We start from the raw sequence: 19,455 nt of genomic DNA on the forward strand, positions 1-19,455 counted from the left end.
GCTTTCAAGATTATTTCAGGGTTGCATTTCCATAGGAGAGCGGCACATGCTATCTTATAAAATAATGTCTTTAAAAATACAGTAAGCTTTCTGAAAACTACAGGCCAATATCAATGATGAACACAGATGCAAAAATCCTCAACAAAATACTAGCAAACAGAATCCAATAGCACATTGAAAGGATCATACACCATGATCAAGTGGGGTTTATCCCAGGAATGCAAGGATTCTTCAGTATACACAAATCAATCAATGTGATACACCATATTAACAAATTAAAGGTGAAAAACCATATGATCATCTCAACAGACGCAGAAAAAGCTTTTGACAAAATTCAACACCCATTTATGATAAAAACCCTCCAGAAAGTAGGCATAGAGGGAACCTACCTCAACAAAATAAAGGCCATATATGACAAACCCACAGCCAACCTGATCTCAACGGTGAAAAACTGAAACCATTTCCACTAAGATAAGGAACAAGACAAGGTTGCCCACTCTCACCACTATTATTCAACATAGTTTTGGAAGTTCTACCCACAGCAATCAGAGAAGAGAAAGAAATAAAAGGAAACCAAATCAGAAAAGAAGTAGTAAAGCTGTCACTGTTTGCAGATGACATGATACTATACATAGAGAATCCTAAAGATGCTACCAGAAAACTACAAGAGCTAATCAATGAATTTGGTAAAGTAGCAGGATACAAAATTAATGCACAGAAATCTCTTGCATTCCTATACACTAATGATGAAAAATCTGAAAGAGAAATTAAGGAAACACTCCCATTTACCACTGCAACAAAAAGAATAAAATACCTAGGAATAAACCTACCTAAGGAGACAAAAGACCTGTATGCAGAAAACTGTAAGACACTGATGAAAGAAATTAAAGATGATACAAACAGATGGAGGGATATACCATGTTTTCGGATTAAAAGAATCAACATTGTGAAAATGACTACTACCCAAAGCAATCTACAGATTCAATGCAATCCCTATCAAACTACCAATGGCATTTTTCACAGAATTAGAACAAAAAAAATTCACAATTTGTATGGAAACACAAAAGACCCCAAATAGCCAAAGCAATTCTTTTTTTTTTAACATCTTTATTGGAGTATAATTGCTTTACAATGCTGTGTTAGTTTCTGCTTTATAACAAAGTGAATCAGTTATACATATACATATGCTCCCATATCTCTTCCCTCTTGCGTCTCCCTCCCTCCCACCCTCTCTATCCCACCCCTCTAGGTGGTCACAAACCACTGAGTTGATCTCCCTGTGCTATGTAGCTGCTTCCCACTAGCTATCTATTTTACGTTTGGTAGTGTATATATGTCCATGCCACTCTCTCACTTTCTCCCAGCTTACCTTTCCCCCTCCGCATAACCTCAAGTATATTCTCTAGTAGGTCTGTGTCTTTATTCCCGTCTTGCCCCAGGTTCTTCATGACCTTTTTTTTTTGCTTAGATTCCATATATATGTGTTAGCGTACGGTATTTGTTTTTCTTTTTCTGACTTACTTCACTCTGTATGACAGACTCTAGGTCCATCCACCTCACTACAAATAATTCAATTTCATTTCTTTTATGGCTGAATAATATTCCATTGTATATATGTGCCACATCTTCTTTATCCATTCTTCTGCTGATGGACACTTAGGTGGCTTCCATGTCCCGGCTATTGTAAATAGAGCTGCAATGAACATTTTGGTACATGATTCTTTTTGAATTATGGTTTTCTCAGGGTATATGCCCAGTAGTGGGATTGCTGGGTCATATGGTAGTTCTATTTTTAGTTTTTTAAGGAACCTCCATATTGTTCTCCATAGTGGCTGTATCAATTTACATTCCCACCAACAGTGCAAGAGGGTTCCCTTTTCTCCACACTCTCTTCAGCATTTATTGTTTCTAGATTTTTTGATGACAGCAAGATCCTTTTTGACCCACCTCCTAGAGAAATGGAAATAAAAACAAAAATAAACAAATGGGACCTAATGAAACTTAAAAGGTTTTGCACAGCAAAGGAAACCATAAACAAGACCAAAAGACAACCCTCAGAATGGGAGAAAATATTTGCAAATGAAGCAACTGACAAAGGATTCATCTCCAAAATTTACAAGCAGCTCATGCAGCTCAATATCAAAAAAACAAACAACCCAATCCAAAAATGGGCAGAAATCTAAATGGACATTTCTCCAAAGAAGATATACAGATTGCCAACAAACACATGAAAGAATGCTCAACATCATTAATCATTAGAGAAATACAAAGCAAAACTACAATGAGATATCATCTCACACCGGTCAGAATGGCCATCATCAAAGCAATCTTGAGAAAGAAAAATGGAGCTGGAGGAATCAGGCTCCCTGAATTCAGACTATACTATAAAGCTACAGTAGTCAAGACAGTATGGTACTGGCATAAAAAAACAAATATAGACCAATGGAACACGATAGAAAGCCCAGGGATAAACCCACGCGCCTATGGTCACCGTATTTTTGATAAAGGAGGCAATAATATACAATGGAGAAAAAACAGCCTCTTCAATAAGTGGTGCAGGGAAAACTGGACAGCTACATGTAAAAGAATGAAATTAGAACACTTCCTAACACCATACACAAATATAAACTCAAAATGGATTAAAGACCTAAATGTAAGGCCAGACACTATAAAACTTTTAGAGGAAAACATAGGCAGAATACTCCATGACATAAATCAGAGCAAGATCCTTTTTGACTGACCTCCTAGCGAAATGGAAATAAAAACAAAAATAAACAAGTAGGACCTAATGAAACTTAAAAGCTTTTGCACAGCAAAGGAAACCATAAAAAGACGAAAAGACAACCCATAGAATGGGACAAAATATTTGCAAATGAAGCAACTGACAAAGGATTAATCTCCAAAATTTACAAGCAGCTCATGCAGCTCAATATCAAAACAACAAACAACCCAATCCAAAAAGGGGCAGAAGACCTAAATAGACATTTCTCCAAAGAAGATATACAGATTGACAACAAACCCATGAAAGGATGATCAACATCACTGATCATCAGAGCAATGCAAATCAAAACTACAATGAGGTATCACCTCACACCAGTCAGAATGGCCATCATCAAAAAATCTACAAACAATAAATGTTGGAGAGGGTGTGGAGAAAAGGGAACCCTCTTGCAATGTTGGTGGGAATGTAAATTGATACAGCCACTATGGAGAACAGTATGGAGATTGCTTAAAAAACTAAAAGTAGAGCTACCATATGACCCAGCAATCCCACTACTGGGCATATACCCTGAGAAAACCATAATTCAAAGAGTCATGTACCACAATGTTCATTGCAGCTCTGTTTACAATAGCCAGGACATGGAAGCAACCTAAGTGTCCATCGACAGATGACTGGATAAAGAAGATGTGACACATATATATAATGGAATATTACTTAGCCATAAAAAGAAACGAAACTGAGTTATTTGTAGTGAGGTGGATGAACCTAGAGTCTGTCATACAGAGTGAAGTAAATCAGAAAGACAAAAATACCGTACGCTAACACATATATATGGAATCTAAAAAAAAAAAGAAAAAGGTTCTGAAGAACCCTGGGCCAGGACAAGAATAAAGACGCAGACATAGAGAATGGACTTGAGGACACCGGGAAGGGGAAGGGGAAGTTGGGACGTAGTGAGAGAGTAGCATGGACATACATACACTACCAAATGTAAAATAGATAGCTAGTGGGAAGCAGCCGCATAGCACAGGGAGATCAGCTTGGTGCTTTGTGACCACCTAGAGGGGTGGGATAGGGAGGGTGGGAGGGAGATGCAAGGAGATATGGGGATATATGTATATGCATAGCTGATTCACTCTGTTATAAAGCAGAAACTAACACATCATTGTAAAGCAATTATACTCCAATAAAGATGTTAAAATAAAAGAATACAGTAAATTTTATAAGCAGAAAAATTTGATACTTTTTACTAAAAGATTATCAGTAAAATTCAACTAAAAAGTGGTATAGTAATATAATGGTGTGCAGTAGTAGAAATATTGAAAATAAACTGGATGGTGGGGAAGAGGTTTTGTAATTCTGGTATAGCAAATATTTTTGAAAAAATCATTCCTGTATCAACTTTGATGCCATCTTGATTGTTCACCTAGAGGCCATCTCAGTAATCTGGCCGTCTTTAGTAATAGGATGGAGTTAGAACAGGAAAACCGTATCAACTGTATATTTGAAATGACAGGCAAATTTTACTCTAACTTTAAATAATGGTAACTAGATTATGGGGTCATTTTTCTAGGGAACTCTGCTGCTTCTAAAAAGGAAGCCTAGGACCTTGATAAGAAATGAACAAACTGTGCCTTCCAGAAAAAGGAATTTTAAATACCTCTTGTTTCTGTCAACATTCTTTTTCTTCCTCTCGAGTGGCTGACACAAAAGTATGCCTAGAACTTTTATTTACCTAACAGGATTTTAGCAAAACCAAAAGCTTAAAAGGTGAACACAAGGTGAATAGAAGATAGCAACATAGCAGAATTCCAATCTTGATTTTAGGAGAATACAGATTTCAGGCTAAAAAGCAAGCTGATCTTAATACCTAGAGTCAAAAATTCTATTTTCTACCGTGAACCTTTCAACTCTGAGCAAAAGCCAAGCCACCAAAGGCACACAGGTGTTCCCAGCAGATAATCTGACATTTCCCCAAGGTGACACACTGTAAATATTTGTTTAACATTTATTTAGCTGAGAACCTGACAGTTGCAACAGAGAAAAAGAGGGCTTTGTCTGGCAGGGTCCCAATTTGCAAGCCCCACTGGGCAAAACAGACGTCCTGCAGATAACTGGGCCCATCGTTTCTGAAGGCAGTTAGGTGACTCCTTGCTGCTACTGGATCCATGGGAGTGTCAACGCAACCCTCCCCAAGGCCCCCAACTGGATTCTCTACTATTACCAAAGCAAATATAAAAGTGTCCCTGAGAAAAGTTATGGTAGATTTAATTTTCTTCTCTTTTCGTAAGTTTTTAGAGCTCCTTTAATCAGGGCCATGGGCCATGAGTGAACCTGCCCCTTAATCTATGGGAAACTAATTGACCATAAGATGCTGGACTCCTTGTCCCATTTTCTCCACTAAGCTCTCACCAGTCAGTTTAATTATCTCTAGTGATAACAACTCACCATTTCCTGAGACAACATTTCCATATATATACAACTTTAGTATCCATAAAGTTCTCACTTTAGTTAAGTTAGAATTTACTTCTTTATGACTTTCAGTCCCTGGTTCCATTTTTGCCCTGTGGAAGCATAGAGAAAAAGTGTGCTCCCTCTTCCAGTCGTGGCCCAGGAGATTGGAGGGTGGCCACTGTGCACCCTCAGGGCCTCACATCTCCAGGTCCCCCAACTATTCTTCACATGAACAGATTCTGAACCACTATCCTGGTCATTTTTCTTTAAACATGTTTATCACTGTTTTGTTTCTGCTCTGTACATGAACCTTACATCTAAGATTTTCAACTACAGTTGACCTAAAGTCTTTTTAACTGATGCATATGAGTCAGTATTAAAACAAAAGCACTGAACCACCAAGACAATCCTCAAGAACAATCTAGTGTTTCCTCCTCTATTAGATCCAGGATTTTGACAGAAATGAACAAGAACAAGTTAATGTACTTTAGCTGGTTGTTCTGCCAACGGATGCTCACTCAGAAGGAAGTTAAATCATCTCTGGGAATACCATCCAACTCAATTTAAAGGTGTAATTATTTAACACACATATAGAATTTGATTTATGCATGAGTTTCCAGGAACGTATCAATTATACAAAGAAATGCACAACCATTATCAATGGAGTTTGAACTCCCATTTACCTAGACATTTAGGGGAGCTCCCTAATGGAAGAGTTTATTTATTGATCCATTTATTCCAACAAATATTTATTGAGCACCTACTATGTGTTGGGCACTGCTCTGAACACTGGGTATACAACAGTGTGCAAAGTCAGTAAGTTCTCTGCCATTGTGGTGCTTATAAAGTAAGACAGACAACATACAGACAAGCAAAAAGGGACACAGCCTTGCTGCAGTGTAAGATAACAGAACTACCGAGGGTGATCAGAGAATATGTCTCCACAGAGATGTCTTTTGAACAGAGGGCATAGATCAAGGGGATAGATCCATCCTGGCAAAGGGAACAGCATGTGAAAAGGAAGCTGGGGAAAGGTGGGCATTTTTGAGAAAGGTCAGTGCAGCTGTGGCAGGGTTGATGACACCAGAGAAGCAAGGAAGGCTTCAAAAGCCATGGCAAAAAGTTCAGCTTATAATCTAAGTCTAAGAGAAAGCCCTTGAATGGGTAGAGGCAGGGGAGTGACATCATCTAATTTGTGCTTTTATTTTTTTTCCCTTTCAGTTTTATTTAGACATAACTGACATACAGCACTGTGTAAGTTTAGGATGTATAGCTAATGATGACCACAATAGGATGAGAAAATATCCATCATCTCATACAGATACAAAATTAAAGAAATAGAAAAAAATATTTTTCCTTGTGATGAGAATTCTTAGGATCTACTCTCTTTAACAACTTTCATGTAATAACGTACGGCAGTGCTAATTGTGTTTTTATATCATAATGTTGACAGCTAAGTGGAAAATGGATTAGAAGATGAAAAGAATGAGAAAAATATGCAAATCTTGCATCTCTGAAAGAGGTGATGAAGTTTATACCCTCCCAGAAACTCACACACCATCTCTGACTACCATATCAATAATAGTACTATTTATATTTAATAATAATTTACTTATTGTTTATAACAATACTACTTATGGAGAAGTTACTGTGTGCTAGAGAGTGCAGAGCATATATGAGCACTGTATAAATCATTCTGTTTAATACACACAAACCAACCCTATGAAGAGGGTATTATCACTTTAATTAAACAGATGAGGAAACTGAAGGTCAGGAAGGCCAACTGAAGTGCCCAAGGTCTTATAATTGGCAATTGGCAGAGCTGTGGTTTGAATCAGGTTTCATCTGCCCCCCAAACTTTCAAGTGCATTCTCTGCATTTACCAGATTAATTTCTCTAGGCTCCAGTGAACATAATTATTTGGGGAAAAGCATAGCGCTTTTGAAGAAGTTCATTTGAAGAACCTCACTCAACCTCTTCCACAATCCTATAGGGATTGAGTACATGACAGAAAACTGTCCGGTAAATCCCAGGTTTGAGATATAATCTTTAATCTCTAATTTAGCTAGATAAAGAATTTTTTTCAGATAATTTATCTATTTTCTTGACTAAAAAGTGGATAGCAGAACGTGACATATCTCATCTTTTTTTTGGACAAGTTCAATTAGGTCCTGCATGAGAAATACTGACCCCAAAATAGATGTATTAGCTAAACTTTGATCAGGACGTGATGATCCAGGTATTGTGCTAAATGCTTTAATATGAGTTATCTTAGTCAAAAATCAAAAAATATGGAACACTTCACAAATCTGCATGTCATCCTTGCATTGGGACCACACTAATCTTCACTGTATTGTTCCAATTTAGTATACATGCTCCCAAAGCAAGCACTAGATAAGAATTTTTTATTTCATGTCTACAGATGTTAAGAATATCTGCTAAGCACCTAGGGTCAAATCAACACTCCAGAGGAAACAAACCAATAGAAAACACATCCATTTTTAAATGTTAACGATTTATTTCATGAGCAAAGTTTCTCTGCAAAGTATTAGAGGATGTGAGTAGGGTGATGATGATCAGCAATATCTCCTGGGTGTCTTCCAGAAGCAAAGCCAAGGCGGGACCTCTCAGGCCAGTTAACCCCGCTTCAGCTTTGATAAATTCATAGACCTATTATTTCAACCCAGAGGGAAAGGGTGATAGCTACATATCAAAAGCATGTGGCTGCAATGTTTGCTTCCTCTTCCAAACACAGAGATTTTAAGTGTATCCAAAAGTCATCCAGGGGCTTCCCTGGTGGCGCAGCGGTTGAGAGTCCGCCTGCCAATACAGGGAACACGGGTTCGTGTCCCGGACCGGGAAGATCCCACATGCCGCAGAGCGGCTGGGCCTGTGAGCCATGGCCGCTGAGCCTGCGCGTCCAGAGCCTGTGCTCCGCAACAGGAGAGGCCACAACAGTGAGAGGCCCGCGTACCGCAAAAAAAAAAAAAAAAAAAAAAAAAGTCATCCAGAAACATCTGTTATTCTCCTGGCCTAGGAATTGTTCATCTTTCTCTACCTACATGCTGATATTTTTAAGCTATTCATTCTAGCCCACATATTTTTAGGGCTACCTGAATTGTTTATCAGTCAAATCTCTATATTTTGAGTTATATTTCATTGAATCAATATAGTTATGGATTATCCTGTATTATAAGATATCCTTTAATTATCCTGTATTATAGTCCATGATACACACATTTATTTTTTAATAAATGAAACACTTAATGAAACTGTTTAATGAAACTGTTAAAGTTCATTGTTATATAATATAGTTGAGTACAGTTGAGGTCTCAAAGGGACAGGTTAAAAACCATACTACTTATACATCCCACTCTACCTTTTTTTTTTTTTTTTTTTGGCGGTACGCGGGCCTCTCACTGTTGCGGCCTCTCCCGTTGCGGAGCACAGGCTCCGGAAGCGCAGGCTCAGCGGCCATTGCTCACGGGCCCAGCCGCTCCGCGGCATATGGGATCCTCCCGGACCGGGGCACGAACCCACGTCCCCTGCATCGGCAGACCACTGCACCACCAGGGAAGCCCCACTCTACCTTTTTAGATTAAAGTCTAAATGTTATTAAGTACCTATTTTCCCTAGGATGGAATATAAGCAATTCTCTATTATTTGAATAGTAGAGTAGTAGAGAAAATGAGTAGAACAAATGATCCAAAATAGTGAAATATAAGAAAAAAATGTTTGATATATAAAAATATAAGAATTACTTTCTACAATACATTTTACCTTTCTGAACTTATTTTACTTATTAAATTTAGCTTGCAGATCTCATGCACATGCTAAATGAAAGCAGGAAGCACTGGTCTGAAAGTACAATCATAAAATTAAATATAATAATGAATGTAATAAAATGTAGGACAAGTCCCTGAATGATACCTGAAAATTGACTATAAATTATTACCCACTGTAACAGAAAATGGAAAACTCTCCTATGAGAGCATTTCTCAGGATGAACCAGGTCAGGAGAAAAACAATTTTACCTAAAAGTACCCTGAAGACTCTGGGCAACTTAACTAGAATTTTACAACTGATTTAGCTGAGAGTAGAGATTGAATTATCAGAAAAAGGATGATCAAAATGAGTTAAGAGTCCCCTGGAGGCTGAATGCACTCTCTTTCATTGTCTTATATGAAATTTATATCAGTATATATAAATTTCATGGTTAAACTTTCATGTTAAAGAGAGAAACTCTTTTATATAAGTATATAAATTTATATAAGTATATATACACACTCCTGAGTCCATAGAGAAATTAAAGCAAAGAGATATAAGTGAAATTGTTTGAAATTAGGGAGAAATGGAATCCAACTCCAGCAGCCTTAAGTATTCTACCTAATTTTCTTTTAATCCATGTAGTATCCTACATTTTTTCCAGAATCCTTCAATATTTAGCATATGTTAGAAATACTCTGTGCTCTCAATGTCATTAGTACTGCCCCTCCTTTCCAATTCACTGATAGCTATTGCTGACATTTACTGAGCTCTTCATAAAAACCCCTGCACTTCATTTAATCCTCATGTGAACTTTGTAAAGCACAATGATTATCTCCATTTTACAGATGAGTGGGCTGAGACACGCAGCTCCAGAGCCTGTGTATTGAATGGCGACCCCCAAAAGGCACGTCCATGTCCTAACCTCGGGAACCTGTGAATGTGACCTTATTTGGAAAAATGGTCTTTGTGGCTGTAATTAAGTTAAAGACCTTGCGATGATGAGATCATCTTGGGTTATCTGGATGGGCCCTAAATCCACTGACAAGTGTCCTCACAAGAGCAGACGCACACAGACGAGAAGGCCATGTGAAGATAGAGGCAGAGACTGGAGTGATGTGGCCACAAGTCAAGAGTGACTGAAACCACTGGAAGGAAACTGGCAAAGAAAGGAAGTGAGCCTCTCCCCGGGACCCCTGGCACAGTCCCCACCAGACTTCGGACTTCTAGCTTCTAGAACTGTGAGATAATAAATTTCTGTTTAAGCCACCCAGCTTGTAGTAATTAGTTATGGCCGCCCTAGAAAATTAAGACAATCATCACGCTATAATGCCACTGTTCTAGGAATATAAAGGGCCTCTCTACTACCATGCCATAGTTTGACTCTTCGGAAAGATCTAACAGAGTTTCTCTCTTTACCATGAAAGTACCCTCTGCAAATGATTCTTTCAGGGGAAACATTTTCCTGAATGTGGTGTCTGTTAATAGTGCTTCTATACTTACTTCTACAAATCAGAATCTATTGTTTCTTTTCTACTCAGTTTTTACTTTACGGCAATGTAGGTTTTTTCCAGTTAAAATAATAAAAACCTTCTCTAGGTCCATCCACCACACTACAAATAACTCAATTTCATTTCTTTTTATGGCTGAGTAATAGTCCATTGTATATATGTGCCACATCTTCTTTATCCAGTCATCTGTTGATGGACACTTAGGTTGCTTCCATGTCCTGGCTATTGTAAATAGAGCTGCAATGAACATTTTGGTACATGACTCTTTTTGAATTATGGTTTTCTCAGGGCATATGCCCAGTAGTGGGATTGCTGGGTCGTATGACAGTTCTATTTTTAGTTTTTTAAGGAACCTCCATACTGTTCTCCATAGTGGTTGTATCAATTTACATTCCCACCAACAGTGCAAGAGGGTTCCCTTTTCTCCACACCCTCTTCAGCATTTATTGTTTGTAGATTTTTTGATGATGGCCATTCTGACCAGTGTGAGATGATAGTGAAGTAAGTCAGAAAGAGAAAAACAAATACTGTATGCTAACACATATATATGGAATCTAAAAAAAAAAAAAAAATGGTCATGAAGAACCTAGAGGCAAGACGGGAATAAAGATGCAGACCTACTAGAGAATGGACGTGAGGATATGGGGAGGGCGAAGGGTAAGCTGGGACAAAGTGAGAGAGGCATGGACATATATACACTACCAAACGTAAAATAGATAGCTAGTGGGAAGCAGCCACATAGCACAGGGAGATCAGCTCGGTGCTTTGTGACCGCCTGGAGGGGTGGGATAGGGAGGGTGGGAGGGAGGGAGACGCAAGAGGGAAGAGATATGGGAACATATGTATATGTATAACTGATTCACTGTGTTATAAAGCAGAAACGAACACACCATTGTAAAGCAATTATACTCCAATAAAGATGTTAAAAATAATAATAAAAACCTTTGTCTATTCAAAACTTTCTTTGTACATTAAATTAGTACAAATAACATGGAACCTATCTGTACTTAAAAATGCAATTCATTTTCTCATTACTACTCTGAAAACTTTCTAACATTTTAATTCAGAAAATAATTGATGTTATATATGATTATGTACTTAACAGTGCTTTGAAATTTTAAAAAACTGTATACTTACTAATTCAGATATTCCATAACATACTTTTATTGATTTACTCTCACTGAAAATTATTACTTCAATATAATATAATATCGAAATTACATTATTTCAATATAATATAATATTGAAATTGTATTACTTCAAAAAGGTGGGAATGCGTTCAAAGGTACAAACTTCTAGTTATAAAATAAATAAGTCATGGAGATGTAATGTACAGCATGGTGACTATGGTTAATAATACCATATTGTTGGGCTTCCCTGGTGGTGCAGTGGTTGAGAGTCCACCTGCCGATGCAGGGGACATGGGTTCGTGCCCCAGTCTGGGAAGATCCCGCATGCCGCGGAGTGGCTAGGCCCGTGAGCCATGGCCACTGATCCTGAGCGTCCGGAGCCTGTGCTCCGCAACGGGAGAGGCCACAGCAGTGAGAGGCCCACGTACCGCAGTAAAAAAATAAAAAACATGTTGTATATTTGAAAGTTAAGAGAGATCTCAAAAGTTCTCATCACAAGAAAAAAAATTTGTAACTGTGTGGTGATGGATGTTAACTAGACCTATTGTAGTGATCACTTCACAATATACACATACATTGTATCTTTAGGTTGTACACCTGAGACTAATATAATGTTATATGTCAATTATACCTCAATTTAAAAAAAAAAGAAATGAGCTTACAAGACACATACACAAGTACACTGACTCACATGTTCTCCCCCACCCTCCCAAAAAAGAAAATTCTTTCTAATCCTATTCGATATTGTGCTGGACAGTCTCTGTTTGTCGCTCTGCATCTACCCTTCACCCTCCTCACCCTGCTCTGGGCTCCAGTGTGGACCGTAAGAATCACCCAGCATCTCACCCGTACCTGATTTAGATGAGATTTGGGACTTCTGAACTGATGATATTGGGATGAGATTTTGGATCTCATCTATTGCACTCATATCAATTGCTCACCCTTGCCCAATTGTTGTGGGTGAGTTCAGTCGGTAGGAGGCCCTGGCAGAGGAGAGGGCAAGAGGAGAGTGAGGTCAGGGCATCTATTCCTTCTTCTCTCTCCCTGCAGGACTGAAGGGCTGGCAGTGGCTGTGCCCCTCTGCCTCGAGTCACAGAACTTGGCTTGTCGGGAGACCCCCTGCCCACAACTACAGCTTTTTCCAGGTCTGCCTGCTCTTTGCCTCTTTCAAGTCTTGAGTAGTGGAACTGCATCGCATTATCATAAGACCCTGATGCCTCTCATCCTTACTTGTTCTCTTAACCCTGCCCACACCGCCATAAATCGTCTCTCCAAAAAAATCTTTTCCATCGCCCTTGGAGTGTGCTGTCTTCTACCAGACCCTCAGCGAAACAGCTACTGACTACCCCAGCTGATAACCTCCATCTAATAGCCTGAATGATTTCTTCCCATAAATCAAATTATCCCAGATTTCCCAAAAATGTCTACTTCAAAAGGATTACAACTGGTGTGGGATTTTTTTTTCCTTTAACAACAACCAAAATAAAAGTGGGTAGCTCGGGATGATTTTGTTCTTCTCAGACACTTCTGCTACCACTGACTCTTATCACTGAATGCTTTTCATTCCAAAATACCTGTCATCACCATCACCGACGCACTCGGGGAAGGCAAGGCTGCAGCCAAAAAGCATGATGTGTTGATAGCAACCAAGGCGATGGAGGTACATGAAGAACTTGAGGAACTTCTCCATTTCCATGTTTTTGACAATAGAGAGGAGAGGTGTCAGCGTGGTGTGGTAGGGCAGCATCTGACACTGGCTGTGAGTGATGTTCATGCAGGCACCTGAGAAGGCAAGACAATTATGTTTAGGAAAAGACACATCAGAATTATATATTTATAAACTCATTTGATATGATAGACTAATGTGTTCATACAATAAAATATATTCTGTAAGTCAGAATGATTATAGATATACAGTAAGGCACATACATACATAGCAGCATTATTTATAATTGCCAAGATATGGAAGCAACCTAAGTGTCCATCAACAGATGAATGAATAAAGATGTGGTGTATATATATATATACACCACGTCTGTATTGTATAATACAGGAAATATAACCAATATTTTATAGTAACTATAAATGGAGTGTAACCTTTAAAAATTGTATAAAAATAAATTTTTTAAACAGAAAGCAAGAAAAAAGTGTGTGTGTGTGTGTGTGTGTGGTCATGAAATCAAGCTGCCAATACTCACAAAGGGATAGCATCTGTGTGCTGGGAAAGTGTGTGGAAAAATACACTCTCACACCTAGCCAATGGGCAATCACTATTCTGGATCACAGCTGGGAAGGGCAATATGTATCAAACAAATATTTTAAACATGCATAGCCTTTGACACTGTAATATTTCTAAAAATTTATAAGGAATTAATCATGGTTGTGCACATGGATTTATCTACAGGGATCTTCATCTCTGCACAGTTTATACTTTTTAAAAGATAGCAATCACCTAAACATTCAACAAAGGGAACTGGTTTAAAATATTATGGAACAAACAACAGAATGCTCAGCTACATGAAAGATGCCTTAGAAGACTATTAATCACATAGAATGAGACTTATAATAAATAAAAATTGCAAATCACAAAACAATATGTATACCATGATCCTGTCTTTAAAAATACACGATTATTCAAGGATTTCCAACCCTGCCCATGTTTAGGGTCAGCTCAGAGACTCTGACCTCATTTTCTTCCAAGCTGGCTCTCCCGAGCATTACCACCTCCATGGCCTTTCCTTCTCCTTCATGCCATAAATTTGCATGGTTGGCCAAAAGCTTAAGGGCATGACATTTTTTTGGACCTCATCAAACTCATAATACAAAATGGGAAATAAAAGAATCAGAAAAGAAGAAAAATCCAGATTAAAATCTGTATATAGAACACAGATAGACATAAACATGAATTCAGCTTTGCATGAGGGCCAAGGTGGGGAGTTCGGGGCAAGTTTCACAAGTATGACACTCAAATCTTTTAGGAGGGAAGTTAAAATGCATTTCAGTTTGGGGAGCATTAGAGGCTGGAAGAAGGTATAGAGAGTAGACTTCAAAATGACACAATTATATGTATTGTGCTATAAGCAGAAAAGCTTGCTTAGAGGAGCTAAGAGTAAATTTATCTCCAACAAAAATATGAAATCATTCAGTATCAAGAAAACATTTATTACAAATCGAGCTTGTGCCAGGCACCACAACAGGTACTCAGATCTCCTAGTTCAGAATTATCTCATTTTCACAACCCAGTAAAGTGATATCATATCTATATTACACATGAGGAAATTCAATATCAGAAACCCTAAGACATCTGCCCAGGAGTGCACAGCTATTATGTGGAAATTCCAGATCTTCAAAGCTATGCTTTCTGAGAAATTTCCATTTGGAGCCACCCTAAGCTAATGCAAAGGGGGTTACGATGTGAAAAACAGTTCTTTAAGAAGTTAATTCCTAATGGCCCATGAAAGGAAGAGGCTAAAAAGCACATAGTGATATATCACATAGTCTGCATTTAAATTCATAGATAATATACCATGTATTCTGATCACATTATCATTCATTTTACATTGCATTATTTTCTTTAGGGGTCATCAGCTTTGGGGTTTATACACTTGATTATAAACCGTATTTGGTGAGATGACCAAAAGGCTCATTTACCCCACCGAGGCAAAGAAAACACAACACCGAGAGAGCATTTGAAAAATACATGATAATGAGGAAAATCATATTTTGGTTGGCTATACTATGTTCATGGCAGTGTGAGTTGCACAGAAGAGATTTCCTAATAGCAAATTCCCTTGGGAAAAGAGAAAATGACAAAATAATAGTCTGAAACCTTAAAATATGTCTCAAAATAATTGGTATGGACAAAAATAATAATGTCTTATATTTATAAAATGGTTTTCTAAAGTTTTCCAAACCACTCTTATTAGGATTATAATCTCTCATTATAAATGAAGAAACTAAGGCTCTCATATGTATGTAGGTAGATAGAAAGGTGATGGATGGATGGACGGGATGGGTAGACAAATAGGTAGCCAGGGAGACAGACAAAAAGTGATTTGCAGGGACTACCCTGGTGGCACAGTGGTTAAGAATCCACCTGCCAATGCAGGGGACACGGGTTCAATCCCTGGTCCAGGAGGATACCACATGCTGCAGATCAACTAAGCCCGTGCACCACAACTACTGAGCCTGTGCTCTAGAGCCCGAGAGCCACAACTATTGAGCCCACGCACTGCAACTACTGAAGCCTGTGTGCCTAGAGCCCGTGCTCTGCAACAAGAGAAGCCACCACAATAAGCCCGCGCACCACAGTGAAGAGTAGCCCCCGCTCGCAGCCACTAGAGAAAGCCTGTGCAGCCAAAGATAAATTAATTAATTTTTTTAAAAAGTGATTTGCAGACGGACACCCAGTCAGTAATAGAAGCAGGACTGATACATGTGTCCTCCACCTCTTAGGACAACATTCTTCCCACTATACCGCAGCTGTCAGTAGCAGAGCAAATGCCAAAGGAATTCAAGAGCAAGAATTCAATGTAGAGTGAACGATCAGGGAAGATTTAATGAAGAGGAAGAACTTGATTTGCTGGTTGAATGATATCTAAGGTCTGGACTGGCAGAAGGGTTAAAAACTGAGAGAGAAGCATTGACATATATACACTACCAAATGTAAAATAGACAGCTAGTGGGAAGCAGCCGCATAGCACAGGGAGATCAGGTTGGTGCTTTGTGTCCACCTAGAGGGGTGGGATAGGGAGGGTGGGAGGGAGACACAAGAGGGAGGGGATATAGGGACATATGTATACATATAGCTGATTCACTTTGTTATACAGCAGAAACTAACAACATTGTAAAGCAATTATACTCCAATAAAGATGTAAAAAAACAAAACAAAACAGGGTACTTAACGAGTGGTAGAGAAAAATTACTACAAAGACAGAATCATAATTGCATGTAACACAGAATGACCAAAACACTTGAATCTGGGCAGAAAGGTTCAACAAACTTAGCTGAGAATTTGCTAACAGCCAACAAATATAAAAGGGAATTACTCTTTAAGACTCTTGATTTCAGGCCTTTTATATTCAAGTAACTGTGTAAATTTCCTATCATTCCTACTGTCTCAACCTGTGTGTCAAATATTCTTTTTTCCCAGAATGTTCCATTGTCTTTGAAACATGTAACTCTAGTTTTGTATTTGTACACATTCTCACGAGGGGCAAATGAGTTTTCATAAGTCAGCTACATGCTGGGCACCAGGCAGAGTCATTTCTCTGAGGGGAAAGGGAAGGGCACTTTTGGAAATGGACTCATTTGTTGCTGCTCCCTCTAATTTGGTTTTCATAGGGTAAAGAAAAGGGTGGAATGTTTGTTTTTCTTCCCTGAGAATTTACTACTGAGTCTAATAGAAATTAGAAGTCAGGGTTGCTACATAAGAATGTATAAAAAAATACAGTAGATGTAATTAACCATAGCGTTCCTATAGACATCATAATGTGTCTTTTAAATAATAGTTACTTTAAATTGGGGAACTTGGGGAGGAGAAGTTAGAAACAGACCTGAAGAGCAAAATTGCTTCCTGATTCAATGGATTTCTGGTGAAGCAGAAATATTTATTCTAATTAGCTCTTAAATTCTAAAACAGCACTACTAATAAGGCACGATTTAATAACAAATTTTCAGAGTATGCACTGATTACAAGATAGGTCCCAATTTCAGAAAAAAATTAAATATGAAAAAATAAAATGCTGCTTGCATTTGAGAAGATGAGTTTTTGATTTTTTGTTTTGTTTTCTTAATCTGACTCAGTAGTTTCTAGATCAAACTGGGGCTTTCTCTACTCATATCACATTGCTAATACTTCTAGATGCAGTAATTAGGAAAGAAAGATGGGTCTGTTTTAAGAGCTTTCCTTATGTTCATTTGGAAATTATGATAAATTCTGTGTTGTCTACTTCTGGAATTAGGTAATGTGGAGTTAGAAATTAGTTTCTTATATGCTTTTTTTTAATGTAAAATTAACTTAAGAAACTTCTGACTTACACAGAATTTATTTCAACAATGGGTTCTTTTAAAAATCCATTAAAATCAAATAAAAATCATTTTTAAATAAAAGCAAAATAGTATCTAAACCATAATGATTATAACAGATAATAGTGTTATTAGACAGGAAAAATCTTCTTAAATTAAAAATCATGAAATATCAACTTTCTAAAGTACTTTGCTATCTTTTGTCTAATAACCTAACAGGAAAACTTGGTAACCTTTCTGACTTCCTATTTATGATTTCACACTTAATTGAAGGACTACTGGTAAAGATTCCACTGTAACAGGAGGCAATATTTTAACAGAGCATGGTTGGTTTGCCCTAACTTAGCTAAACTGACTTATTTTAACTCATGAATTTGCTTCACAGGATTTCCTCGTGGAGGCGTCTACATTTGTCTTACTTCCACATCCTGAGAATTCGATGGGGTTGTAAAGGAGGGTTCTCTGTACACAGCCCTTTTCCGTGGTTTGGGAAGAAAGTCATGGCAGGGTTGGCCTCTTCACACGTTTTCCTTTTCATTTCTGCCCTCTGGTCTGTCAAATTTTGTTGTTGTTTTCCCAGACGATATCGTTTATTCCCACCTCTACAGTTTAAATCCCAGCCTTTTATGGTCATATCTCCCACTTTTATCTGAATATTTTTGTCCTCAATATTTACTGTAAAACTGTAACACTCCTGGCATTGTTCTTGGCCCTTCCACATACATTGGCTCATTTGCCCTCCTCACAAGTTACTCTGTTTCACAGCTGAGGAAACAAGGTTAAGTAATTTCCCACAAGATGCACACAGCTAAACCTAAATATCCAACAACAGAGGCATGGATAAAGAGGATGTTGTATAGATACAATGGAAAATTACTCAGCCATAAAAAAAGAATGAAATAATGCCATTTGCAGCAACATGGATGGACCTAGAGATTATCATGATAAGTGAAGTAAGCCAGACAGAGGAAAATAAATATATGATATCACTTACATGTGGAATCTAAAAAATAATTGATACAAATGAACTTATTTACAAAACAGAAATAGACTCACAGACACAGAAATAAAAGACTTATGGTTACCAAAGGGGAAAAGGTGGGGAGGGACAAATTAGGAATTTGGGATTAACATATATACACTATTATACATAAAATAGATAAACAATAAGGACCTACTGTATGGCACAGGGAACTATATTCAATATCTTGTAATAATCTGTAATGGAAAAGAATCTGAAAATATATATATATAAAACACACACACACATACATAACTTTGTTGTACATCTGAAACTAACACAACATTGTAAATGAACTATACTTCAATAAAAAAAATTTTTAAATTAAAAAAGTTAAAGATTCACACAGCTAATAATGTCAAAGCTGAAATTCAACTCAAGTCATCCTAACCCAAATCCAAGTCTCTTTCCATCAACAGCTGTGTCCATAATCCAAACATTATAGTTGAAGACATCGTCTCCCCTGAATTTTTCTTTTTTTTTGTTAAAGTTATTGTGACACAGTACTGCTCATTTTATTTTTACTTATTTATTTATTTATTTTGGCTGCGTTGGGTCTTCACTGCTGTGCATGGGCTTTCTCTAGTTGCAGTGAGTGGGGGCTACTCTTCGTTGCGGTGCACGGGCTTCTCGTTGCAGTGGCTTCTCTTGTTGAGGAGCACAGGCTCTAGGCACGTGGGCTTCAGTAGTTGTGGCACACGGGCTCAGTAGTTGTGGTTCGCGGGCTCTAGAGTGCAGGCTCAGTAGTTGTGGTGCACAGGCTTAGTTGCTCCACGGCATGTGAGATCTTCCTGGACCAGGGCTCGAACCCGTGTCTCCTGCATT

The 19,455-nt window shown here is 38.0% G+C and overlaps 1 protein-coding gene and 1 non-coding gene across 3 annotated transcripts in view; both read right to left on the reverse strand.

Moving 5' to 3' along the window:
* The window catches only part of CORIN (corin, serine peptidase), a 251,717-nt gene that overhangs the window by 160,787 nt on the left and 71,475 nt on the right, over nt 1-19,455 (reverse strand). For both annotated transcript variants that reach the window (XM_067735885.1, XM_067735884.1), the window contains exon 4: nt 13,157-13,364. In XM_067735885.1, coding sequence (XP_067591986.1) covers nt 13,157-13,364 — 208 coding nt within the window. The remainder of the gene's footprint in view (nt 1-13,156; nt 13,365-19,455) is intronic.
* On the reverse strand, nt 7,462-7,567 carry LOC137224203 (U6 spliceosomal RNA). The gene has a single exon (XR_010943297.1). It is a non-coding gene; the product is annotated as a U6 spliceosomal RNA (small nuclear RNA).

This window comes from Pseudorca crassidens, chromosome 4 (assembly GCF_039906515.1).
Source record: "Pseudorca crassidens isolate mPseCra1 chromosome 4, mPseCra1.hap1, whole genome shotgun sequence".
In the NCBI taxonomy this organism is placed as follows: domain Eukaryota; kingdom Metazoa; phylum Chordata; class Mammalia; order Artiodactyla; family Delphinidae; genus Pseudorca; species Pseudorca crassidens.